The sequence below is a fragment of the Rhinatrema bivittatum genome, chromosome 2 (genome assembly GCF_901001135.1).
Source record: "Rhinatrema bivittatum chromosome 2, aRhiBiv1.1, whole genome shotgun sequence".
Lineage (NCBI taxonomy): Eukaryota > Metazoa > Chordata > Amphibia > Gymnophiona > Rhinatrematidae > Rhinatrema > Rhinatrema bivittatum.
Genome location: NC_042616.1, coordinates 401,488,361 through 401,515,876, shown reverse-complemented (window position 1 = coordinate 401,515,876; position 27,516 = coordinate 401,488,361). Strand labels below are relative to the sequence as shown.

General features: G+C 42.3%; 1 protein-coding gene across 1 annotated transcript in view; it reads right to left on the bottom strand.

Moving 5' to 3' along the window:
- The window catches only part of TRIO (trio Rho guanine nucleotide exchange factor), a 964,000-nt gene that overhangs the window by 651,210 nt on the left and 285,274 nt on the right, over window positions 1–27,516 (bottom strand). The window contains exon 3 of the mRNA XM_029590045.1: window positions 8,657–8,771. Within this exon, the coding sequence (XP_029445905.1) occupies window positions 8,657–8,771 (115 nt within the window). The remainder of the gene's footprint in view (window positions 1–8,656; window positions 8,772–27,516) is intronic.

The window sequence follows — 27,516 nt, the reverse complement described above, 5'->3', positions numbered from 1 at the left end:
CTTTCCAATGAGGAACCTTCAATGGATACTGAGACTAATGGATAAACATTAAAACACCTCCATGACCTAATCTGCATTTTATGAAACAAATAAGAAAAAAACATGGATGGGATCTCCTCTAAAGTAGGTTCTTTAAAATTTCAGATCAGGAATAAAAAGACTACTGAAGCGAAAGATAACTGTTTTAATAGAAAGTTTTGGCAAAACTAGAGTATTGCATGCTCAGAACTAAGTTTTGATTAAAGGTAGTGTAAACCTTAAAAGGAAAGCTGGAAAACGAACAGAACATACATAAGTATAATAATGTAAGATGTGTTAATATTTTAAGACACCTCAGGCTATGAAAATTAATTTAAAAGAGGTAGTTTGTAAATATTTAATGGAGGTTTGAAGAATAGATGAGACATCTTGCCCTGAAGTTGCAAAAGCATTTAATCTACCTTCTAAGAGACTTTCAGATTTACAAAGAGGTATCTGTAGCAAAATCTTAAGGACAACAAAACATGGTACCAGCTTTGATCTCAGAAGATCAAAAAGGGATTTTACTGGTCAGGTTTCTTTTTCAGTTGTCCAAGAACTGCATATTATGAGATGATATAACAAGGTAATATGCAAAAGATGTGAGATTCTTAAATTCCCAGAAATGACAAGAGCAACAAGGATGAGTCCCAGTAATGAAGTAAGATTTATTAGATATATGAGAATTTAGCTTCATGCCAAATGAGAATGGCTGTAAATAAGCAAATCTACTATGATCCTTACCAGACAACTGAATTAATAAGGAACAGTTTCCTCTTCTACCCATAAAATGGTAACTTTTGATTTGAAAATCTAATTTAAAATAGTTGGAGCGCCTTCACTGTAATCTGCTTTGATGTGCCGAAAAGTGGAATATAAATAAATAAATAAATATAAAAAAACAAAAGTAATGTGATGTTTAGATATTTGCAACTTTCAACCCCTACTGCCTCCCAAAGCTTCCTCTACAAACTCTGCTCAGACTATGGCAGACTTTCTTCAAAACAGGGTTTACAAGATTAATCTTCAGTTTGCCAACAGGCCAGCTCCACCTAGAAACAAATATGGCAGAAAAAGACTGTATGGCCATTCCAGTCTGCCCATCCATCCAATAAATTCAGCATTATAATGTGCATCACCTCCTTAGAGATCCCCTGTACTCATCCCTTGCTATCTTGAATTCAGATACTGGTTTTTGTCTCCACACTTCCAATGGGAGGGTGTTAGACATCCACTACCCTCACTGTAAAGAAATATTTCCTAAGATTACTCCAAGTCTACCCCCTTTCAACCTCATCTCATGACCCCCCTCGTTCTACAGTCTTCTTTCCATTGTAAAAGGCTCACCTCCTGTAAATGGAAACCTTTGAGATATTTCATTGTTTCCATCATTTCTCCTCTATCTCACCTTTCCTCCATTGTATACATGTTTAGATCTTTAAGTCAATTCCCATAAGCTTTAGAACGAAGTGTGATTTAGATGCTGGTGCATTAGACTACTGACCATATTAGTAGCCACTGCTTGGACAGACTCCATCGTGTTTACATCCTATTGAAGGTGTGAGCTCAAGAACTGAGGAACCTAAACAGGGACAATATCACCTCCCTTTTTCTGCTGACCATTTCTCTCCTTATGTAGCCAAGCATCTTTCTGGCTTTTGCCATTGCTTTATCCATGTGTTCAGCCACCTTAAAGTCATCAGATACAATTACTCCCAGATCCTGCTCTTCCTTTGTGCTTAGAAGAATTTCATCTCCAATAATTAAAAACTCATAAAAAGTTTTAAAAATTTCCCAATCACCAATAAAATATTTCTAAACAGTAGACACATCAAACACCACCCAATAATTAAAATAAAGGATTTTTCAAAATTCCACCTCTCTTTACCAGGGAACATTTGATTCCACAGTCACCCTGAGATTGTTGTGGATTAGTTGGGGGGGGGGGGGGGGGTGCACAAACTTTCTCCTCTCTCTTATATACACACACACACATTCATTCTTACATATAGGCACTTACATTCACACGGATGCTCACTGACTCACTTGCTTACATGCTCTCACATACAAGATTACACGCTCGTACGCTCTCTAATGCTCACACAGACATACAGGGAGAAAGTTGTAATACGTCTTTCTTGTTTCTGGTTTTATTCTCCATTAGCAAAGTAAAGGAATGGCCTCTGCCATTTCTTAAAGCCAGTGAAGTTGAGGTCCTCAGGAGGGGACTTCCTTCTCTGGGTGAGGAGAGGAAACGGAAGGGAGACCCATTGATCCCTCCTCTTCAGAGGCAGCTTTGGATCTGTAGCCATACCCCCAGGAGAACAGCGTCAGATCCTGAGTGATAAGTCAGTGGTGAAGATGCTGACAGTACCTGTCCCACAGACAATGCCTCTGAGGTCTGCTTGGGCCTGGAACCCAAAAAACTCCAGCGTCTCTGGGAAGCTTATCTCCCAGTGCCATACAGCATATCTAAATTAGCCAGATATAACTTATCCAGCTAAGTGGTGACATACATGCTGCTGAGTATCCCATGTAAGTTAGCCAGATAAATCTTATCTGGCTAACTAACATGAACGTTTTATCTTTGAATATTGGGCCCTATCTTTTTAAGAGTCTGTTCTGCAAATACTAAAAATCAAAACAAATGCAAGAACAAATCACAGAGTTTAACTACAGCTGCAACATGCATCTCCCCCCTAAAATTATAAAATCATGGTTAAGTTACACATCATAATAAGGGTAGAAGAAGAAGCCACAGTGTTGCTGTAATCTAGCACAATTAAAAAAAAAAAACAGAAAACCTCACTGGGAAATCATCTTGATTCTCATAACCATCAAGAATAAAGCAAAACAGCAATCTGAGCGCATCTTAAACTGCCTTTCCAACTAATCCTTTCATCAAGTTTGCTGGGGGAGTAAAACCGAGGCCTCATTAGACCACACAGACATGAAGCAGTGGTGAATGCATACATTCATTAAGTCATCACGTTCGGCTCTCTACAACGTCATGGACGTAAGCCAGGCAAGCTGACTAATTTCACATTGAGGACAATTACTGCAGAACACGGGGGTGGTTCGTCACTGGTTTCGTAAGATCTTAATGGCCAACAGGTCTCTTTTTGTACAATTTATGAAGTCCAAGTGAGACTCAGTTTCCTAAGTAACAGACTATCTGAACATCTCAGATCCAGAGTAGTTCAATAAAACTCTAAACACACTAAAGTTCTTTAGTCGTCACCTTTAAAAACTTTTTTTGCCTCTTACCATGAAATTCATCGGAAACTACAATAGCTCCCAAGATCAGATGCTAATCCAAGTTCTATTTTCATTACTATTCACTACATATGCCATTTTGTGGACAATGGTAACCATCAGGGCGCTCTTTGCATCAGTCTTTTGGTACCATGTCCCACCAGTCATATTGATCTTGAAAAACTCTAAATACCATGCAAGATGTGATCTCTTTTACTGGGTCAACATTAGAATTTTCCTAGTCAACATGCATCTTCTTTGCATAATCCTTATGTAGCAGATCCCCGGTCTGGTGCTTTATCCTCAACTAGGACTGCAACGGGTCAGGGCTCAACTTAAGACGAGAAGAAAGAATTTATTCTGGGGCCATGAGCACATCACCCTCTGGCTTACTCACGGCTCAGATTCTAGGAAGAAAATCTCAATAAGGTGTAATATTGTCCAGAAAAGGAGTAAGGAAACAAAATGAGTAGAATAGGTGGAAAATGAACTCCAACCTTTCACTGGAATCAGTAGGGAAAAATTCAGAGAATCCAGAAATGGTGTTCAAAGTAAATCCTTTACTGAAAATTAGTGTCCAGGCCAAAAACACAAAAATAAGTATTGGCATACAGCAGATAACCAAATTAAAACATAGGATTTTTTTGGTCCATGGTGAACCTTCTCCTCCATTCCTATCTCTTGCACCTTCATCCTGATTGAAAATATCACCGGTGAGGATGGGATAAGCTAGACAGAGTGTAGCTGCAACATCCACCAAAACAGCCAGTGGAAAAATATTCTCAAGTCCAAGAAAAATATCAAAATGAGTTCTGCCCAAATCCAAAGGGAGACAGGGGAGCAGACCTTCCCCTTAGACCAGGAAATTCATAAACTCTCCACTTCTTCTCAGTTGAGACTCTGGATGAATCTCTCCAACTTCTTCCTTCTCCTTAACTCCTGACCCACTTGCTCATGAAACCGAGAGGTAGTTTCAAGCTCCTCTGTCTTCTACATCAGTGCCTAATCCTCTGACTACTGAGCATGCTCCAAGGGATTTTACACCCCCTTGAAGCCTATCCCCCCAAAAGATGGGGTTTTGGCAAGAGAAGGATTCAAAAATACAAACTCACCCCCCCCCCCCCCCCACTACCCATAGTGGGAAAAATCTGAAGATTATATTAAGTGATGGGCATAACCCCATCACACTTATGTTGACTCTGTAAAGATTATCGTAACCTGTAAAATGCCCACCTGTCTTGTAATTACAGTATTCCCATGGTATATCTTGTATTATGTTCTAAACCGAAGCCTGCTAACCCTAGAGTCCAAATGCACTATGCCCATCCACTCAAGTTTTAAAAAGTTTGCCATGTTGCCATTGGGTGTTCCCTTCTTGTTCTCACTACAGTTTCTTCACTAGACACTACAGCCAAAGACCATGAGAGCAGCACAGAAGGACAGGCACTGTGCGGCTGAAACTCCCAGAGATTGGTGTGGTGCCTGAAGGCATCAGCTGTTCCACGGGTGATGCCAGGAGAAACTGCCAGTGGTGGAGAAAAGTGGCGATATTAAGTCGGAGAAACAAAAAGGAAAACTTAAAAAAAAAAATTTTCTTTTTGGAAGTGTGCTGGCAATCAGGTTAAGAAAAGGAACGCTCAATTAATGAGCATCCTTTTTCCTAACCGGCTGACAGCCACCTCTCCTGGGCGTCTGCTGCCGAGGAGGCGCTAGGAAAGCGCAATTTCCCCTTGTACCTCTTTTTTTTCTTTTTGACCGCGGCAGCTGATTTAAATATTAAATCAAGCGCCCCGGAGAGGTCGATCGGTGCGTTAGGAGAGAAAGCGGCACTCAATCATGCGCACCCATTTTCCCCTCGCCGATATTGCATGGGTCTGCAGGAGAAACAAGGAGTCCCCGAGATTCTTTTTTTTTTTAGATTTGTTGAATATAATTTCAAGGGCATATCATCAGGGCATCTGGGCCACAAATCTGGCAAATTAAAGAATACCTTACTTTTCATATATAAGCTTGGGTGTCGATCATGGTCTCTGCTAAATCACAACTTGAGCAAATTATGCAATGCAGTGGGCAGCCCCCTGTTTCAGTGCTCCTCCGAACACTGGGCCCAGCTGCACTCCAGGATCGCTCACCAACAGCAGTTCTGATTAACTATGCGAGCTTATATGCTCGTCCGCCCAGAATGGTAGAGAACCTAAGAGGATGGCAACAAAAACCAACTTGGATAAGGAGGGATGACTCACAAGCAGTCCAAGCTTCTACGGCGGCCAGTTGGGATAAAACCTTCCACTGTCGATACAGAAATAACTGGAGAAACTTGATGGACCCAGTGATCTATTTTTCTGCCCTCATCTACTATGATAACTGAAAAAATATACAATCCCATTTCTCCCTTTACTTGGATCACATGTAAATCAGATTATTACCCTTAAAGGAGAAAAAAAAAAAAGCCTACATTTTCTCTGCAGATTGTGAAAAATGACTCATTTCAACATTACGACAGAATCCCGGAATATTATTTTTAGTTCCATCCAAGCTTGCTTTGGTCACTGAATCATCCACATCTTGTCGTTTTAATCATCTCTCACATGGCATTTCAAATGCTGTTCCAAGCCTGTAGCTCATTCCTGTATTGATTACAAAAATGACTTAATATCTTATGAATTAACTGCCATCACTCCAATGACAGCACACATGGTTGGAAGTCGGATCGGACAAGATGGCACATAGCGCAGTGCATGCAGGGAGCTTGATTATACAGATTCAGATGATGCTGGCAGCAAACATCTATCCTTTTCTTTCACTGTAATTTAGGAAGCCTGCTAAGTTTAGCACAAAAAAAAAAAGAAAAAAAAATTCACTTTTTTTTTTTTCCTGGATTCACCGCCACAGCCAAAGCTCCTTAATGAGTGAAAAAGGACATTTTTGAATGCAAAGATCACACATGGCACATGGCAGTTTGCCCTAAATTAATTTATTGACCAAGGCTAGCCAGATATATAGGATCAAAACACACAAAATTAGGTAGAACTGGTTCAAAATATTTGTAGAAATTCCAAATCCCCACATTCCAGTGCCAGCTCCCCGTGTTGGGGCAAGAGAATATCTAATTATCTATACATTTACACAGCGTTCTAAACCATGACACCGCACAAATCCCTGTACAATATACATGGGTGCCTGTGGCAATAAAGTGACTTGCCCAGGATCACCACAAGAGTCAGTGGGAGAGTCGTGATTTGTACCCTGGTCTCCTGGTTTCCAGCCCGTGACCCCAACTCCCCTAGCTGAGCATATACTCACTGGTACAGCAGACTTATTTGTGGTGTTAGAGCTACTGATGGATGCCAGCGTGCCACAGAGACTGAGGAAGAAGGCCAGAAGAGAGAGAGAGGGAGAAAGGAAAGGTGCTTTTTTTTCCCCCATCTTGCTAATTTCCATTCAGTGCAAGGCGGCTCAGCAACAATTATAACACTTTGGTCACTATTCCTTGACAAGCTACATCCTTACAGAGCACAGTCTAGTCGGCAGATGTGCAAAGGTGCAGCAACGCTTAGGAAAGTAACCATCTTCAGTCACTTCCCTCACAGGGTTCAATCCAGATCCCAAGACAAACTAAAATTACAACATTCCAAGGTGTTAAATCACAAGCAGATTGTCAGAAACTGCAGGAGGACTTTGCACGACTAAAAGACTGGGCATCCAAACAGCAGATGAAGTTTAATGTGGACAAGTACAAAGTAATGCACATAGGGAAAACTCCTCAAACTGTAGTTACATGATGATAAGCTCCATAATATTAAGTCACCACCCAGGAAAAGGATCTGGGCGTACCTGGAGACAAAACGCTGAAATCTTCAGCTCGGTGTATGATGGAGGTCAAAAAAGGAAACATAATGTTAGAAATTATTGGAAAAGAAATGGTGAATATATTAGAGAATATCTTAAAGCCTCTGTATCATTCCATGCTCTGACCACAACTAGAGTATTGTGTAACACTTTAGTTGCCACATCTTAAAAAAGAAATATCAGAACTGAAAAAGTTCAGAGAAGGGAGACAATTCACTTAATTATTTTTGGAGTGGTGCCTCTATGAGGAAAGGCTAAAAAGGTTAGGGCTTTTCAGCTTAGAGAAGAGACAGCTGAGGGGATATATGACAGGGGTCTATAAAATCATGAATGGAGTAGAATAGGTAAATGTGAATTAGTTGTTTACTCTTTATAAAATAAAAAGATTAAGGGGCACTCCATAAAGTTAGTAAGTAGCACATTTAAAACAAATCGAAGTAAACACTTTTTCACTCAGCTCATAGTTAAGCTCTAGAATTCACTGCCGGATGATATGACGAAGGCAGTTAACATAGCTGGGTTAAAAAAGGTTTGGACAAGTTCCAGAAGGAAAAGTCCATAAACCGTTATTAACCAGGTAGACTTGGGGGAAAATCACTGCTTATCCCTGGGTGTTAACATCATGGGATCTATTTACTGCATTTTAATGAGCTCCAATTCAGCAGTTTCATACTGGAGTGTTCCTTTGAAGTTTCTCTGTAGGAGTATGACAACCTTAAGGTCATATAGAGAATGTCCTAGAAGGCTGAAATATTCTCCTACTGGTTTCTGAATGTTGCCATTTCTAAAGTCAGATTTATGACCATTTATTCTTTTCCTTATAATTTGACCGATTTGTCCTATGTAGACAGCAGAGACTATATAGTGGCTTCATGACTTACTCCATCTATCTATGAACTTAACTATTATGAGATCATTCTGTCTGTTTACGCTTACCTCAGCTGGCAGTAGGCTATGCTATAATGCTATTAAACACTCTCCACACTATGTCCTGCCTAATCCAATGCCTTCTCTATGTTCTCTATATATTTCACCCATCTCTTGTACATCACTTCATGCATCTGACTGTGTCCTCAAAAGATCATGCTTTAATTAGTTAGTCTACAAGCTGCCACTTAATTTTGTCTTTTTTGCTACAACAGACTAACACAGCTATCCCTCTGAAGATTATTTACTGTTTGGGAAACTGCCAGGTACTTGTGAGCTGGATTGGCCACTGTTGGAAACAGGATACTGGGCTTGATGGACCCTTGGGCTGACCCAGTATGGCAATTCTTATATTATGTAGCATGAATAGCCTTTGTTCACTGCGACTTCCTGCACATCAAAGTAGAAATTTAAAAAAAAACAAAAAACCCTGCATGCAAGAGTGGGGGAAAGGGGTTAAACAAGAATTGCTAGTGATGCCTACTTTGCAAGCTAAGTAGCTGTCGTATTTTTGTTGTTGCAATCTCCTCACAGCAGTGGTCGCACCAGTCTCACACGTGAGGAGAATGAAAGTAAACAAGGAGCAGAGGCAGATGTGAGGTCTCACCTGGGAATACAGGCTAGATACGAGATGAGTCTCCTGAGGTCTTCTTGTCGTATTCTGTCATGATTGCTGCGAGCTGGAAATGTTAGAATAGGCCCTCCACGTTTGTCTCTGCCACCTGAAAAACAACCAGGACTTTAGAAAGGGAAAATAGCAGTAAAAAAAGAAAAAAAAAATAGAGAGATATGAACCACTCAGAGGTCCATAATCAGACAGTCCGGCTAGCAAAGTTAGCCAAATAAACTTATCTGGCTAATTTTGGAGGTATATTAAATAGTGAAACCGCACTATTGAACATAGCCAGCTATCTTAAAGTTAGCTGGATAACTAACTTTAGGACAGCTCTTTGACCCGACCAGACTTAGCCAGCTAACTCAACTCCTCCCAGTTACACCCCTAGAACGCTCCGGTTATCTTATTAGCTGGCTAGAATTCAGCCGGATAAATTTCTAAACAACTCCTGAGATAGCCAGCTAAATGCTTTTGAATTTGGACCTCTCAGAATCCCCACTGTAAGGTGTGCACCTCGGTCACGCTGCGTATGCTCCCCCTTTGCCAGCAATATTGCTTAAGGGCTCGGTTTATTTTTTGCCAATATCAAACATAAACATTCTACCTGTCCATATCTGGCTTTAAAAATGCAAATAACCTGAATACCTAAAATATTTTAAGAAAACAAAAAAACATTCAATATTTAGAATTCAGTCAGTTCCAGCCTACAACTTTTTCAGGTTTATGGAAAGCAGGAAAAACAAATGTTGAAATTAAGGCCTAAATGAAGCCCCAGTCCTATTTATGCTGATTGCCCTATAAATAAAGCAACGGCTTTACTTCTTTCATGTTCACTATTCTGTAACTAATCATAGAATCTGATATATGGAAACCAATTAAGTAATTAGGCAGAAAACTAATTAACGATGTAATTAATACTGTTTCTTTGTGGAACATCAACACCCAATTTGCTCTACAGGCGAATGGCCCTGGGTATACAGGAACACCAGGCATGTGGAAGACGGGGCTTGCAAAGGCCAGCAGGCGTGCACCTCATCTCTGACCAGCTTGCAAGAGGAGCACGTTACCACCCCGCTGCCACAGAACCACGTGCGTGCAAGCACTCTCTAAAAGTTAATATGGATTGGAAACAGATTCACATTTAGAAATAATTATTTCAAACAGAAATGTTTGTCCTTCTCCTCCCCAGCAGCACGTCTGAGAAGCCCAGGGGGGTCACGAGAAGGGCCGCAGTGAGGAGGGTCTCCTCTGAGGCAACTATAAATAAAAACACCTGCTGGCCAGAAGAGTCCTTCCTCGCTAAACTTTTACTGCTTGCAGCCTCTGCAGACTGAGGAGTTCAGCAGCCTTGCAATTTTAATTATTTATTTATTTATTAACTGTTCCGAGCTCCTTAGATCTTGCCTTCCCCATGACAAAAAATCTAAGGAGTTTACGTACGATTCAAAAGCAGTGAGGCTGCTGGACTTGGCAGAGGTTGCAAGTAGCAAAGTACTGCATTCCTGCCAGCCGGGGATGATAGCCCAAGATTAGGAGGAAGATCCAGAGGCAGGTCGGCAGGTTCTCTCTCTTGTGCGTATCTATACAGCACTGCATATGCCTTGCAGCACTTCAGAAGGATAAACAGCTGTAGCAGAGAGTAGGATGGAGGGTGGTGAGCAATGAAAGAGAGGATAGCCTAAATGGTGGGGGGAGAGAGAACTGAGGCAGATGGAGGGGTAAAAGATGGAAGAAAAGTGGCCTACTACTTAAAGCAATGAGCTGAGAAGCAGGGACAAGAGTGCTCAAATCCCACTTCCCCACTCACGCTCCCCATGTGACCTTAGGCACCTTACCTCCTGTTTCCTCAGTCCCCCCACTTAGGAGCCGATGCAAAACGGTGCGCCCAGAGCAAGGAAAGGAAGCAAGTAAAGATCACAGAAGACGTATGAGGAGGAAAAGTAAAACAAAGATACAGGAGAAATTTTATTTTCAGTACTATATAGCCTGATTATTTATTTTTTTTTTTTAAAGCTTTTAAGTTCTGTACTTTTTTAAATTACTTTTTTAATTTTCCTCCCCCCTCTCGTCTCCTTAGTAGTCTCATTGCAATAATGCATTAGGTTAGTGTGTATTTCATGATTATTTGCCTGTAAGATCTGTCCAGGCATATTGTGCCAATAAATTATGTATTGCCTTTTTAAAATGTGATCGTGTCTTTTGCGTATTTTACCCCTTTCCCTGCTCACTTGCAAAACTATGCACGCATATCCACAGCCCCTGCACCTCCACTGGAAAAATATCAGCAAGAAAATTAATCAAGATTAGGTCAGATTTGAAAAAAAATGCAGAACTTTATGTTTATTTATATTTGATATACTGCCTATACCCAAGATCTGAATGGTTTAGATAAAACAATATCAGCTCTAACTTCTTCTGGGAGAACACCTAAGCACCCTCATGCCTGAAAGAGAAATAAAGTGAAAAAAATATGAGAAAAGGAAAAAAGAAAAGAAAAGAAAGCAAATTTGCCTGGAAAGGTGATCAGATATTCATCCCCTTAAAAAGGAATAAAAGACAGACATTCAGCACAAGGTTTGAAAGTGTCAGACCAGACAAGTCCAAGAATTCTAATGTAGAAGCCAATGACCCATGCAATCCAGTCTAAAAATATTGCGGCAGAAGAGAAGAAGAGTAGCATTTCTCAGGAAGGGTGACAGAGTCCATCCAATTTACCAAGACAGACTGTGCCATCACAGGAGGAAAGAGGCACAGACAGTTGTGGCAAACACAGACCAAGGTAGATGTGGAGGTTTTGTAAAATAGCACAATCTTCTCTTAGTTAGAAAAAAATATATATATATTTATATGATATTTAAACCACAAACAAAATTCAAGAGAGTTTATGACTTTTCTGATTTAGGGGTCATTTCTTTTAAAAAAAAATTAGCTACATCACAACTCCATGACAGGGAGCTAAGCAAGATTCCGTAATAGATAACAATGTTGGTATAGCACACGTGCAGGAACCAGTGCAGCAGTGTGAGCAGTCATCCTACTAAAATGGAATCACAAAGCACAGGTTCGATTCTCACAAAATCAGGACTAGCAACATTTTTTGGTCAAAAACTATCTATTGCATTTGGGAATTAAAATTATTTGCATCCTGGGCTTAAGGGGGGGAAAAAATGAGGCTCTATACATCTCTAAATACCATTTAAACCCATAATACTTGGGGTTTTAAGACTAAATCTTGCTCTGACTTCAATAAGAGGTTATCAGTCAACGCAATATGTGTGAACTTCATTATCCCTTTTCAAATATACAAGCATCACTCTACTGACCTCACCATTTGGTGGAAGCAGCATCCTGAGCATGCTCATGCTGTGATGCCAAGCTTGGGCTAAGGTAAAAAAAACTAGCAACACAAGAGGCCCACCACCGCTATCCCTCAAGCTCACATCACACTGAAGAAGTGTCCGACGAACAATACGGGCATAATGGAATTCCTGGGCACATTGTAGCCAACCAGGGCCTTCAAAGAGGAATGGGAAAGCACATCTGGGCACAGTTGTGTTTCCTTTCTCCCCCTTGAAGGCTTCACTGACCATGAACTTTACCCAAACAGGATCGTACAGGTCTGGTGCTGTAACCAGGAAACCTTAGCTTTAGACAGACACCACAGCTTCCTTCAATAAAGGACTCCCCCCATCCCACCCCACCCCCACCCCGTCCATTCTGTGACTACGGGAAAAAAAATCTCTTGATTAAATAAGGAGTTTCTAAATCTGCAATTGGTGCAATATTAAGCCCAGGCTTGGGTGGAGGGCATAGTCAGTGGCTTTTGCAAGAGGTTGCGAGGAGACAGGGCTGGCATTGTGTCTCCTACAAGGGTAACGAGAAGCATTGCTGGCACAGCCACACCTGAGCATGAAACACAAAAGCCATCCTACATACAGCAAACAGCTGGAAACCTGCTTCACGCCACCTCCTGGTCACCTTGGACCTACAGTTGTGAATTGCATAGTTAACTTTTTAAAAACGTCTGCAGCGTCACCATGGAGGCCATACATGAGGGCCTCATGCCACCCCCACTGAGAATGTTGTCATTGCCTGATTACACAGATGGAAGCTGCAGAGCTACCTAGAGAGCAAAGGTGCCCCTCTTCCTGCAGCCGTTGCTCCGAGACCATGGTTTTTATGCCTGCTCCTGTATGCCTGTCTCTATTTTCCTATTGATCTTGGATTATACTAAATGTTGGATGCACATGCACAGATGATTGGACATATATATCCATTTGACAGCCATCCATGCATGTAGTACTGATGGCATATTTAGTGGTGTTTGCTATTTACTGTACATTTGTTATGTGTTACTGTAATGGGGGATTTGTGGCGGGGAGGGGGAGGATTTATTCTGTCATTTGGCAAGTACACACACACAATTACTCCTAGAGAAATTCTGCACAACAGCACTACACAGAATTTGCACAGAAGTCCCTTGGGGCAGTGTCTTCAAATAGGTTTGTTTTGCACATATCTTAACAGGAATGAACCTCATTCATAAACCAGGGCATGCTGGGATGATCTCAATCTCTCAATTTTACTGCTTATGCCCTTTTCAGTACTTGAAATGTACCAAAGAAAGCCTCCTTCTGGAGTTCACAGGGTGCAATCTTTACAGGCAACATATCAAGGTGCACTTGGAAATTCTTCTTAATCAGGCCAGTGACACCCAGTATAATTGGGACTACCTTTCTGTATCTTTCTGCCACATTTTTTTTGGTCTCTAATTGCATTCCTCTGGAGACAGGAAATACCTATAGTCCCTGAATGTAATCTGCTTTCAAGTGTCTAAAAGACGGAATATAAATCTTTGCTTCTCCATAGGATCCAGAGAACAGTCACTGGGTATCGACTCAGCAGTGTCGTTCTTGTGTTTTTCTCCATCACAATATCTGGTTTTCTAGCATTGATCTTCCTGTTGTGGGAATAGGAATGTCCCAGGTGATCATAACCTCTTCGCTCTCTTCTTTTTCTTTAGAATCGTGTTCCCAATACCTCTTTGGTACAGCAATATTATAAGGTTTACATAGTTTCCAATGGACGAGCCGCGCTACCTTGTTAAGCCTTTCTGTATAGAGGCCTTCTAACTTCAGCACATCACAACCAGCAATAAGATATATAACCATTTCCAGTTCTATAATCACAGAATGTGCATTTGTCCTTTTTACCATCCTACAAAAAAAAGTAGAGAGATAGTGGATGCCCTCTCAAGGGGCTCTGCTCAAACAAATGCTAATGAAACCCACAAGAGAGGATGTGATACTCGATCTAGTGCTCACTAATGGGGATAATGTCTCTGATGTTCGGGTAGGGGCTCATCTGAGCACCAGTGATCATCAGATGATATGGTTCGTTATTGCAAAGTCACACAAAGACCTGAGATTTGAATTTCACAAATACGGACTTTGACAAAATAGGGCATACCTGGAGAAAGAACGGGAAGACTGGGAGAAAATGGGCCAAATTAAACATGTTAGAAAAGTGAACAAGAGGAAAAAGAAATCAAATTAATTCTTTAAAGGGGTAGCTGAAAAAATAAAGGCAAAAAGATCAGCATTCAAGAAGTATAAAGGATCCAAAAAAAAAAGGAACACAAAGAAGAATATCTGGTAAAAGTGAAGGAGACGAAGAAAGAAATCAGGAAAGCAAAAGGTCAAGCGGAAGAAAGAATTGTCAAAAAGGTAAAGCAAGGTAACAAAACATTTTTCAGATATATCAGAGAAAGAAGTGAGGCCCGAAGCGGTACAGTGAAATTGAAAGGTGACAAGAAGCACTTTGTGGAGAGAGATGAAGAAATGGCAAAAATATTCAACAAATATTCGGTGTTCATTAAAGATGACCCTGGAGAAGGATCATTGCTGGTTGACCAGACCGAAGATGGGAATGGGGTGGATGAAACTCCATTTACAGAAGAGATTGTATGGAAAGAGCTAGGTAAACTGAAAGAGGACAAGGCCATGACAATGGATGAGGTTCATCCCAGGATATCGAGGGAGCTCAGAGATGTGCTGTGGGTCCGCTGCATGATCTGTTCATTAGATTCCTGGAAACAGAAGTGGTGCCATGGGATTGGAGAAGAGCGGTGTTGGTCCCACTTCACAAGAGTGGTAGCAGAGAGGAGGCTGGAAACTACAGGCCGGTTAGTCTCACTTCAGTGGTGGGAAAATTAATGGAGACTCTGCTGAATGAAAGGATAGTGAACTATCTACAATCCGGTGGGTTGCTGAACTCATGGCAGCATGGATTCACCAGGGGAAGGTCCTGTCAGACAAATCTAATAAATTGTTTTGATTGGGTAACTAGAGAACTGGATCAAGGAAGAGCGCTCAATATAATCTACTTGGATTTCAGCAAAGCCTTTGATATGGTCCCGCATGGGAGGCTTGTGAATAAAATGAGAAACTTGGGAGTGCGCACCAAAGTGGCAGTGTGGATTACAAACTGGTTGATAGACAGAAGACAGCATGTGATGGTAAATGAAACCTACTCAGAAGAAAGAATCATGTTAAGCAGAGTGCCACAGGGATTGGTGTTGGGACTGGTTCTGTTCAATATCTTTCTGAGCAAAATTGTGGGAGGAATAGAAGGTAAAGTTTGTCTATTTGTGGATGATTCTAAGATCTGCAACAGAGCAGACACCAGAAGGAGTAAAGAGAATGAAATATGATTTAAGAAAGCTTGAAGAGTGGTCGAAGATATGGCAGCTGGAATTCAGTGCCAAGACATGCAGAGGCATGCATCTAGGATTCAGTAATCCAAAAGAGCTGAATGTGATGGAAGTAAAAGACTGTTTTGCATGGACCAAGAGAGAAATCTTAAGGTGATAGTATCTGGCGATCTGAAGACAGCAAAGTAATGTGACAAGGTGATAGCTAAAGCCAGAAGAATGCTGGGCTGCATAGAAAGAGAAATAACCAGTAGGGAAAAGGAGGTGGTGATGCCCTTGTACAGGTCCTTGGTGAGGCCTCACCTGGAGTACTGTGTTCAGTTCTGGAGCCTGTATCTCAAAAAGGATAGAGACAGGATGGAAGAGGTCCAAGGAAGGATGACCAAAATCGTGTGGGGTCTCCATTAAATGATTTATGAGAGGCCGAAGGACCTTAATATGTATACCCTGGAAAAGAGGAGGTGCAGGGGAAATAGGACACAAATCAGATACCTGAAAGGTTTTAAATAATGCATGAATTTCTAATCTTTTCCATTGGAAGAGAAACAGTAGAACTAGAGGTCGTGAAATGAAATTCCTGAAGGGGGGAGCGACTTTGAACAAACAACAGGAAATATTTCTTCACAGAGAGGGTGGTGGAGGCTTGGGATTCCCTTCCAGAGGAGGAGGTGATGAAGACAAAAACAGTCAAAGAATTCAAAGGGGCATGAGATAAACACTGTGGATAGAGGACAGAACTGAAGAAAAGGGTGCACAGAGGTAACCTGCTTGGTGCAACAGTTACTACCCTTAGCAGAAGCACAGTGATGATTACCCTCAACCAATAAGCTTTAATACTATTGAAGCAACTGCAATATCACTCTCCACTTTGATGGTGGTGGGGATAAAATGGAATTGGATTCAGACAGCAACCAACATGGGCACCGACTTTTACTGATTTGCAGACATAACGGAAAAAGTACAGGTCTGCTTCTATGGCCAAGCCTAAAAGCAAAGCAAGTCAAGCTATGCGTCATAGTCCTGTGCAGCAATTAATCTCTCACCTCCATGTGTGAGTTCACCTTTCCTTAACTACTGCTGTGTCAAATCTTAATCCACATGTGGCTTCTGAAGTAGCTCTCTGTACTTCTCACTGTATCTGGCTTCTTGCGGCTATTTTTCCTTGTTTTTCCTCTTGTTTTGCTAAGACTGTAGCCTCTGCCCCTTCATGTACTGGTGGATTTTCAGTCATTCCCTCCATTTGCTGAACGACTGTCCAGACTTAAGGACAGAGACTGATGATGCTTGCTCACTTTCATACTTAAGCATAATTTGATCACTTGAATGGGATGATGCCAGAGCTGGATAAATTATGGCATCCATAGGCAGAGGATCGGGGATGGGAGGGTGGGAGGTCATTCCTGGAAATCAGAGAGCAGCAAGGGTTTGGCACTTCAGAATCTGGCACCTTAGGCACATGCCAGTATGTTGCCTATGCCTAAATCCGGCCCTGGTTGATGCCATTAAGTATGCCTGAAGATTCTGGTGGAGAGGCATCAGAAGGTAGCGCTGGTACCATGCAAGCGGAACAAAGAGGCAGTGGGTTTATGACAGTCAGACCTCAGGGAAGGGTGAGAGAGAGAGAGAATGTGCTAGGAGAGGACAGTCAGCAAGCTGGATGAAGAGAGAAAACAGAAAGAAAGAGAAAAAGAACAAGCAGGAGAGAAAGCACGCCGAGGGGCTCAGATGGAGAGAGGTGGAACGCTCAGGCCTGGCAGGGGAGCAGGGAGGGAGATAGAGAGAGAAAGTCTGCCTTGACTACATTGTATGCTCTCTAGAGCAAAGACTGTTTCTTATATATAGCTCCACAGCGCCGCATACATCTTGCAGCATTATATAAATGTTTAATAGTAGTAGTAAGAGAAAGAGTGTGTGCATACATGCTGGGATGGATGGGAAGGAACAGGGAAAAGAGGTGTGTGCTGGGGGGGTCAGGCCTGGGGGAGGGGAGAGAGTCGGGCAGGGGATTCAAGCTTGTGGAGAGGGAGAGAGTATGTGTTGCTGAGCGGACGGCTGGAGGACTGGGAAGGTCAAGCCTAAGAAGGGAGGGAACGAATTAAGAGGGGTGGGGAGGACAGAACTAAGGGATCAGAGACAGGATCACAGCTGGGCCTTATGATGTACTATTACAGTATTCCGTATTCATAAAGGAGGTCTGCAAGACATTGTAAATGAATTATTTCTTAAAGACTGCGATTATATTGTGTTATACTGACAAAAAGTACACAGAATTTTTAAATATTGATCACAGAATACATATACTTGTTTAATTTTTGTGCAGAACTCCCCCAGGAGTAACACATTCTTCAAAGTGTTATAAGTTTTTCTTTCCTTGATTATCACGCTGTCCGATTTGTTTAGTTAAGTGTTGACACTTTAACAAATAATATTGATTTCTTGTATTCTTGTGGTGTTCTTACTCTCCGATACGGTTTCATGCCTCAGGCATTCCCAATAAATGTCGGTTCTCTTCTCCGTAGGTGTGGTGATCACTATATCCCTTGGTATGTCTAGGTGGGGTGTGAGGGGAGGCAGCAGTGGTGGGGAACTGCTCTGGAGAATTAGAAGAAAAAGTCCAACCATGAGTTCTGTGCATCCGTGCCATCTACTCCTCCTCCCATCACCGCTTTTAAAACATAATTATTCCCTGCCCAAGACGACTGGCATGGCAGGCCAGGGGTTTGTGGAACTGCTCGGCAGAATAGAGCCGGCAAGCAGATTGTGTGGCGCGCAGGTTCTATCTAGACAGCTCGCACTCGCGGTCTCTGCAGCAGCCCTATCTCCTCCTCCTTTTGTTCTCCACCAGGAAACCCACAGGAGATTGTTCAGGGCCTGTAAGCGAGCACTGTCTCGCCTGCGTGATCTCAGTCCCGGGCTCAGAATAACCTTCCTGCTGCCTCTTTTCCACAAAGTGGCCACCCTGACCCCTATTCCAGGGCACAAATGGAGATGAGGGAAACCATGGCCACAGTCGGAATTTGCAAGCTTCTGTGTGATATTCTTGAGTTGCTGGTGCATTATATTTAGAAGTATGACAAGTGCATTTTTTTTTCTTTTGTATTAAATGGCTTTTTGTTTGCACCTAGCTGCATGTTATGTTTGTTATCGTAATCTGTATTGCTTTAATGCATTTTATTATATGTTTGATTTTATGCATGTTACAATTTGTAATCTGCGCTGAAAGTATACTGGAAGTTGCAGACTATAAGTCTTTTTCATTTTTTTTTTTTAAGTGTAAACTTGTGCTTCTTGCAGCATGTGCGCAAGCAACTGCATGGCCAGACCAGTTGAACTGTCACACACACCACAGATTGAACATAAGAACACAAGAACATAAGAAATGCCATACTGGGTCAGACCAAGGGACCCTTGGTCTGACCCAGTATGGCCCTTGGTCTGACCCTTGGTCTGACCCAGTATGACCCAGCATCCTGTTTCCAACAGTGAGAATCCAAGTCACAAGTACCTGGCTAGTATCCAAACTAGACAAAAGTCATACAGCTTTTGGTCATTTATTGCCTGTGAGGGGGGCGATACTGCTTATGTAAACATTCTTCAAAGTGATGTTAGCTTCTCTTTTTCTCACAGTCAGATCTGACTGGCTATAGAGTTGACACAGATAAATGTAATGATTTCCTCCATCCTTGTCTTTACTCTGTTAATGCTTCCAATCTCTACCACGGGTCCATCAACTTTCTTTTCTCTGCATGTGTGATCTTTCAGATGCCCTTCACATTCTGTTAAGTTTTTAAATTGTGCCTTAAACATTACCTATCTTATGCTCATTTGGCTGCAGGACAGGAACTTATAAAGGTTAATTTAAGAGGATGAAAGATGGAAAGGTACCAGAAGACAAGGAGATGAAGATAGAGAAGAACCTGGAAGCAGCAGAAGAGAAGGGGAGAGAAAAGGGAGAAAGATCAAAAGGGAAGATGGGAGTAAACAGCAAGAAGAACAGCAGATGATAATGTATCACACTGCCTGCATAAATGAGCAGATAATCAAGGAGTAACAGGGGCACCAAGGGAGGACAAGGCCATAGCAGAGAGATTAAATTAATTATTTTCTTCGGTCTTTACTGAGGAAGATGTAAGGCAGACACCCATGCCACAAATGATATTTAAAGATGATGATTCAGAGGAACTAAAACAAATCTCAGTGAGCCTAGAAGATATAACAGGGCAAACTAAATTATTTATTTTATCCCCATACAGTTCTTTTACTCCTCTCCGTTCATCTTTTCTTCCTCTCCCAGTTTCTATACCCCTGTTTTTTGTAACTGCTTCCCCCTTGCACCAGTTTAGTTCTACTGTTCGATGCACCCCTTGTTTCTATGTAAACCAGCATGATGTGACCTGGTCATGAATACCGGTATATAAAAAATCTAAATAAATAAATAAAAATAAAATAAACTGACAAACTAAAGAATAGCAAATCACTTAGACCAGATGGAATACATCCCAGAGTGCTGAAAGAATTGAAAAATGAAATTGCAGACCTACTAATTAGTCATTTGTAAACTATGATTGAAATCAGCTACGACACTTGAAGATTGGAGGGTAGCCAACATAATGCCAGTTTTTAAAAAGGGATCCAGGGGTTATCCAGGAAGTTACAGACTGGTAAGCCTGATGTCAGTGCCAGGAAAAAATGGTTGAAAACTATTATAAAAAACGAAATACCGAACATATAAATAGTCATAGTTTAATGCACAAAGCCAGTATGAATTTAGCCAAGAGACTAACCTACTACACTTTTTTTTTGAAGGCATGAATTAACATATGGATAAAGGTGAGCCAATTGATATTGTATATCTGGATTTTCCGAAAGCGTTTGACAAAGTACCTCATGAGAGACTCGAAGAAATTTAAAAGTCATGGGATAGGAGACAATGTTCTATTGTGGAGTGAGCAATGGTTAAAAGATAGAAAACAGAGTAGGGCTAAATGGTACATTTTCTCAATGGAGAAAGATGAATCGTGGAGTGCCTCAAGGATCTATTCTAGGACCACTGCTTTTTAACATTTATAAATTACCTAGAGATGGGAATGAGCGAGGTGATCAAATCTGCTGCCAATACAAAATTATTGAAAGTTGTTAAATCACAAGAGGATTGTGATAATATGCAAGACTGGGCATCCAAATGGCAGATGGCATTGAACGTGGACAAGTGCAAAGTGACACACATAGGAAACATCAACCCAAATTATAGCCACACAATACAAAGTTCCACATCGGAGGTCACTACCGAGCATAAGGATCTAGGCATCATCGTGGATAATATGTTGAAATCCTCTGTTCAGTGTGTGGCTGTAACCAAGAAGGCGTCGCAGGCCAGATGTCCGCCCCACCGGCAACAGGGAGCAGAAACTGCTCACCTTGTAATTGTACAGGGAGGCAAAGAGGTCTACATCCAGGGTACCCCACTGATGAAATATTCTGGCCGCTACCTCCGGATTCATATTAGGAGCTACCACCCAGGAAAAAGATCTAGGCATCATAGTGGATAATACTTTAAAATCGTCGGCTCAGTGTGCTGCAGCAGTCAAAAAAGCAAACAGAATGTTAGGAATTATTAGGAAGGGAATGGTTAATAAAATGGAAAATGTCATAATGCCTCTGTATCGCTCCATGGAGAGACCACACCTTGAATACTGTGTACAATTCTGGTCGCCGCATCTCAAAAAAGATATAATTGCGATGGAGAAAGTACAGAGAAGGGCAACCAAAATGATAAAGGGGATGGAACAGCTCCCCTATGAGGAAAGGCTGAAGAGGTTAGGGCTGTTCAACTTGGAGAAGAGACGGCTGAGGGGGGATATCATAGAGGTCTTTAAGATCATGAGAGGTCTTGAACGAGTAGATGTGAAACGGTTATTTACACTTTCGGATAATAGAAGGACTAGGGGGCATTCCATGAAGTTAGCAAGTAGCACATTTAAGACTAATAGGAGAAAATTCTTTTTCACTCAAGGCACAATTAAGCTCTGGAATTTGTTGCCAGAGGATGTTGTTAGTGCAGTTAGTGTAGCTGGGTTCAAAAAAGGTTTGGATAAGTTCTTGGAGGAGAAGTCCATTAATGGCTATTAATCAAGTTTACTTAGGGAATAGCCACTGCTATTAATTGCATCAGTAGCATGGGATCTTCTTAGTGTTTGGGTACTTGCCAGGTTCTTGTGGCCTGGTTTGGTCTCTGTTGGAAACAGGATGCTGGGCTTGATGGACCCTTGGTCTGACCCAGCATGGCAATTTCTTATATTCTTAACGGCTCAGCTGATCTGCCAGTGCATTTAGAGTCCCAGGTAGGTAGGTCGCTCGCAGAGACCTCCCTTGTGACAGGGCCCAGGACCACATTTGCACCACCTTGTGACAGAGGAGGAACGAACACATGCCTTCTTGTTTGTTGACATACCACATCGCAACCTGGTTGTCTGTCCAGATCAGGACTGTCTTGTGACAACCGGTTCCTGAATGCCCAGAGGACGTGACGGATTGCCCGAAGCTCCAAAAAGTTTATTTGGCAGCGGGCTTCGTGGGCGGTCCAGAGACCCTGCATGTGGAGGCTGTTCACATGAGCTCCCCAGCCCTGAGGAGAGTTGTCTGTGGTGAGGACCACTTGAGGCGGGGCGGCCTGGAAGGGAATCTCCCACTCCAAATTGGAGAGGTTTTCCCACCAATACAGAGATGCGCTCAGAGGTTTCATGACAGAGACATAAGAACATAAGAAAATGCCATACTGGGTCAGACCAAGGGTCCATCAAGCCCAACATCCTGTTTCCAATAGTGGCCAATCCAGGCCATAAGAACCTGGCAAGTACCCAAAAACTAAGTCTATTCCATGTTACCATTGCTAATGGCAGTGGCTATTCTCTAAGTGAACTTAATAGCAGGTAATGGACTTCTCCTCCAAGAACTTATCCAATCCTTTTTTAAACACAGCTATACTAACTGCACTAACCACATCCTCTGGCAACAAATTCCAGAGTTTAATTGTGCATTGAGTAAAAAAGAACTTCCTCCAATTAGTTTTAAATGTGCCCCATGCTAACTTCATAGAGTGCCCCCTAGACTTTCTATAATCCGAAAGAGTAAATAATTGATTCACATCTACATGTTTCGGTCCAGGGACCGAAAGAACAGCAGCAGCCCTCAGCAGCAGCCGCCGGGGTGGAGGAGAGTAGCCGCAGCCACAGGACAGAAGGCACAGTGGCTGTCAAGGTAGGGAGGAGAGACCAGGAGAGCAGCTGTTGGGGGCTGAGGGCAAGCAACGGCGGTAGGGAACAGTGGATGCTGGTGTCGGAAGCAGCCATCAAACTGTAGAAGGAAGGAGGAAATGGGGACGACAGACTGGAGGGGAGGGAAAAAGTCAGGGGGAAAAAAAACAATTTTCTTAATAAACCCTGAAGAGTAAACAAGTAAAATCCACCATCCCCCGATAAGAATATAGATTTTACCACCACCGGCACTATCTCTTCCCTCTCCCCTTAAGAATTCTGGCTGCTATGAATTAAGCACGGTTGAACCTCTGAGGTGAGGATGTGATGGCAAAATCCGAGATTTGGTAAGCTCTGCAGTACTGCATCGGGAAAGGCAGGCTAGATGAACCTTGGGGTCCTTACCTACTGCTAATTTGAGTACCGAAACAAACACTAAATGAATGGGGAGAGGCGAAGGCCATCTGCTCTCAATGACTAATTCCATTTCAGTAACACGGTCGCTACGCTATCCTTCAACCACCACCATAACAGAAATATTTTAAAAAGAACTAGTGGTGTCTGCTATTAGTTACAAATAGCAAAAATTGTTATAGTATGGCTTTCAATATCTAATAGTTTTACAATATTTCTTCCACACTGAACTCACCATTTTATGGCAACAGATGGGTGTATTTTGACAGCAAACAATTTTTTTATTTTACATCAGATGCCCGGAATTCTATACACCCTGCTACACAATCTGCCCTTGGGTTGCTGCAGAGAATAGGGGTTCAATTATAACTCTGCTCCAGTCCACAAGAATAAGCAGTTCTGAAAATGTGAAAACCCGCAGTACCCCAGGACAACTGTACAGGGCACATCCAATTTCGTGAATTCCTCTCGTGCCAATCTGAGCAAAAGCAACACCTTGCTGCTGCTCACAGGACACCCACTCTGTGTTTTGAGTCTATATAACTTTAAAGCATCCGTTTGTTCAGTCTGGAAACCCTTCTCAATACCGTTAATGGCAAGAGCTCGCAGAAGAATACAGGTTCTTCACAGGGGCTCCACAAAGTGAGATTCATTTTGAAGCAGAAATTGTCTACAGCCACATAATCACAATAAGAGAGCTTCTAGCTCACAATTACTGCCTGAGGATGCATCCTATAGCACAGGGGTGAGCAAACATTTTCAGCCATGGTCCCCCTTCCATTCATGTAATGGGATGGGCCCCCCCCCCCAAATGGGTTACTATCTATCTATATATCTTTTTATCTATATATCTATATAGATATAGATATATACACATATAGATAAGATAGATACACACACACTGCACATATGCACATATACACGAGGAGAATTCAGTGCTGTCCAACAGAACCGACCGATTAGATCAATTCACAAAGGTACTTTGCACGTTCCTTCCTTAAAAATTGCTCATCTCTCTGCCACCAGGGAACGAGCACTGTCCATTGCTGGCCCTACTTGCTGGAATTCCATGCCCATGAAGCTCCGCATTGAATCCTGCCCAAACAAATTCAGAAAGCAATTAAAAACCTGGCTGTTTCACCAGGCCTACCCAGATTAGCTTTTCTGCATCCTCTTCCCTACCCTCTTGGTCCTGCTCTCCTAGCCCCTCTCCCCCCTTTTTTTTATTTTCTCTGTTCCACCCACCTCTACGAGGCTGTCCCTCGTCATATCCATCCAGAATTTTCTCAGCTGAATCTTTCAAGTCATTTGGAACTTCTAATATTTGAGCTACATAACTTCGTCTGTTAATGTCACCTGTCTTCTTTAGTTATTTTATGTAATGTCATCTTTAGTTAGTTTATGTAATGTCGCCTTATGTAATGTTACCTTATGTACTGTTGCATTGTAATGTTGCCTCACGTAATGTTGCTCCCTGATTATCCCTTCTGATGTAAGGTTTCTTTATACACTGTTGCTTCCGGCAAATTTGATTATATGTATAGCCGTCATAAGCTTTGTTGATTACTGTAACTGTTTTTCTTTTTAAGCCTGTTCATTTAACCTATGGTTGAATTCTGCTACGTTAACTCAGTTTTTTAGATCTGTATATTCTTAGACTGTCTTTGGTTATTGTTATCCTGTTTTTTTCCCCTTCCCTTGTTACACTGTATTTTCCACACCTTTTGTTAAAATGTGAACCGGCATGATGTTTCTGACGAATGCCGGTATATAAAAGCAGTTAAATAAATAAATTCACCAGGCAGCTACACTGCCACCAGTGGCTCAAAGCCCCCATTTTGTTTCCCTTTTAAAGTTGTTGAAAAGAGTACGCACACACACAAACACAGAGGCAGACATCCCATACCAGGACAAACACATGCCACGCTGAGACTGATGGAAAGTGAAACAGATATCCAAGACAGACCAGACACACAGACAAATAATTACCCTATACCCAGACAGACACAGAAAGACAAAGGCACCTCAAAGAGAAATGGGCCGATACAGTAAAAATCGCGGGCGGGTGCCCACTCTCCCAGCACGCTCACAGGACACTTTCCTGTGCGCGCGATACAGTAATTTAATTTATCTAAATTAGGGCCAGCGGTAAAAAAAGGCGCCTCTTTTTGGACAGGAGCGGCGGCTGTCAGCAGGTTTCACAGCCAACACTCAATTTTGCTGGCGTCGGTTCTCGAGCCCGCTGACAGCCATGGGTTCGGAAACCGGACACTGGCAAAATTGAGTGTCCGGTTTTCAACCCGTGAGCCACGGGCCTATTTCAATTTTTTTTTTTTTAAACTTTCAGGACCTCGGATTTAATATCACCATGATATTAAGTCGGAGGGTGCACAGAAAAGCAGTTTTTATTGCTTTTCTGTGCACTTCCCCAGCAGAAATTAACGCCTACCTTTGGGTAGGCGCTAATTTCTTAAAGTAAAATGTGCGGCTTGGCTGCACATTTTACTTACTGAATCGCGCGGGAATACCTAACAGGGCCATCAACATGCATTTGCATGTTGTGGGCACTATTAGGTTTGGGGGGGCGGGGTTGGCCACATGTTTTCGCTCTATTTACCCCTTACTGAATAAGGGGTAAAGCTAGCACATCGAAAACGCATGTCCAAACGTGGGTTAACAGTGCGCACTGTACTGTATCGGCCTTAAAGAGAGAAACCAAACACAAGACAGGCACAGAGACTCAGGCACACCACACCTAGACAGAAAAGCACAGACACACCACAGACAGAGAGAGAGAGAGAGAGAGAGAGAGGCAGGCATAGACAAAACACACCCAGACCACATATCACACAGAGACAGAGCCACAAACACACAGACCAAAGCACAGAGACACTCCACACCACACCCAGACACACACATCACACATCTCATTAACAATGGCTAGAAAAATTTTCAACAAACTTAGGTGCCAGCCAAAATGTTTTTTAGGAGCTGAGAAACTCCATCGCACCCAGCCAAACTTAATTTTTGTTTGGCTTTTACACTGTTTTTACTAATTTTTTTTTTCCTATTTTTCTCCATATTTTTGTAGTTTTCTTACGGGCTGATACAGTAAAAGTCGCAGGAGAGCGGGCGAATGCAATTCAGTAAATAAAAATATTTAAATTAAGGCCCCTAGCGCCTCTTTTTGGACAGGAGCAGCGGCTGTCAGCGGTTTGACAGCCGACGCTCAATTTTGCCGACATCTGTTCTCAAACCCGCTGACAGCCACAGGTTCGGAAACCGGATGCCGGTAAAATTGAGCATCCGGTTTTCAACCCGCGAGCTGATTTCAATTTTTTTTTTAACTTTCGGTACCTCCGACTTAATATCACCATGATATTAAGTCGGAGGGAGCACTTCCTGTGCACTTTCCCGGTGCCCGGAGAAATTAAAACCTAACTTTGGGTAGGCGCTAATTTCTGAAAGTAAAATGTGTGGCTTGGCTGCACATTTTGCTTTCTGAATCACGCAGGAATACCTAATAGGGCCATCAACATGCATTTGCATGTTGCGGGCGCTATTAGGTTCGGGGGGGAGGGTTGGACGCGCATTTTCGACGCGCTATTACCCCTTACTGAATAAGGGGTAAAGCTAGCGAGTTGAAAACACGCGTCCAATCGCCGATACAGTACAGTGCGCTCCGGCGGAGCGCACTGTACTGTATCGGCCTGCTAGTTTGCTCATCTTTCTTACTGCCTCATGTTTTGATTTGCTTATTTAACCTTTTTGCCTTCTCTATCTTCTCTTCCTCATTCTTGGCCTCTTCGTCCCAATCCCTCCCTCAACCTCACCACTTTCTTTCCCCACGGTGGGCAACAGCTGTGATCTCTCTCCCTGGTTAGTATCCTGCAGCAATAAGAACTCCTCCCGGGCTGAGGGTGGCAGCTCTTCCTGGGCTGTGGAACACCTCAGCGTCTGTTCCCATGTCCAGCTCTGCCACAGAGTAAGCGGCTCCCCGCCTGGGTCCTGCCACAGCAAACGCAGCTCCTCTCCCTGCGAAAGAGGCGCACGGCTAGGCTGCGGCTTACAATGAGGTTCCTATGCTCCAGCAGCTCCCACTCTCCTGAGCTTCCGGCGCGCCTCCATGGCACCAAGATTTGACAGCGTAGCCATTCTTTTCTTCCCCTGCTGGGCAGCCGATGTGCCCCCCCCCCCCCTAAGTCTGTTCATTTATTTATTTATTTATTTATTTAAAAGTATTTATATACCGTTTTTCAAAACAAGGTTTTTTTGTCAAAACGGTTTACATTGTAAAATGAAAAATAAAATAAATAGAGTTAAAAATTAAAGATAAAATTAAATAAAATTAAAATACAATAATTGGTATATACCTCATGGTAACAAAAAATCTAAATTAAATAATAAAAAGTAAAAGTGGAGCTGGGCCGTAAAAGATGTTTTATGGAAGGGAAAAAGGTAGGAGAAAATGA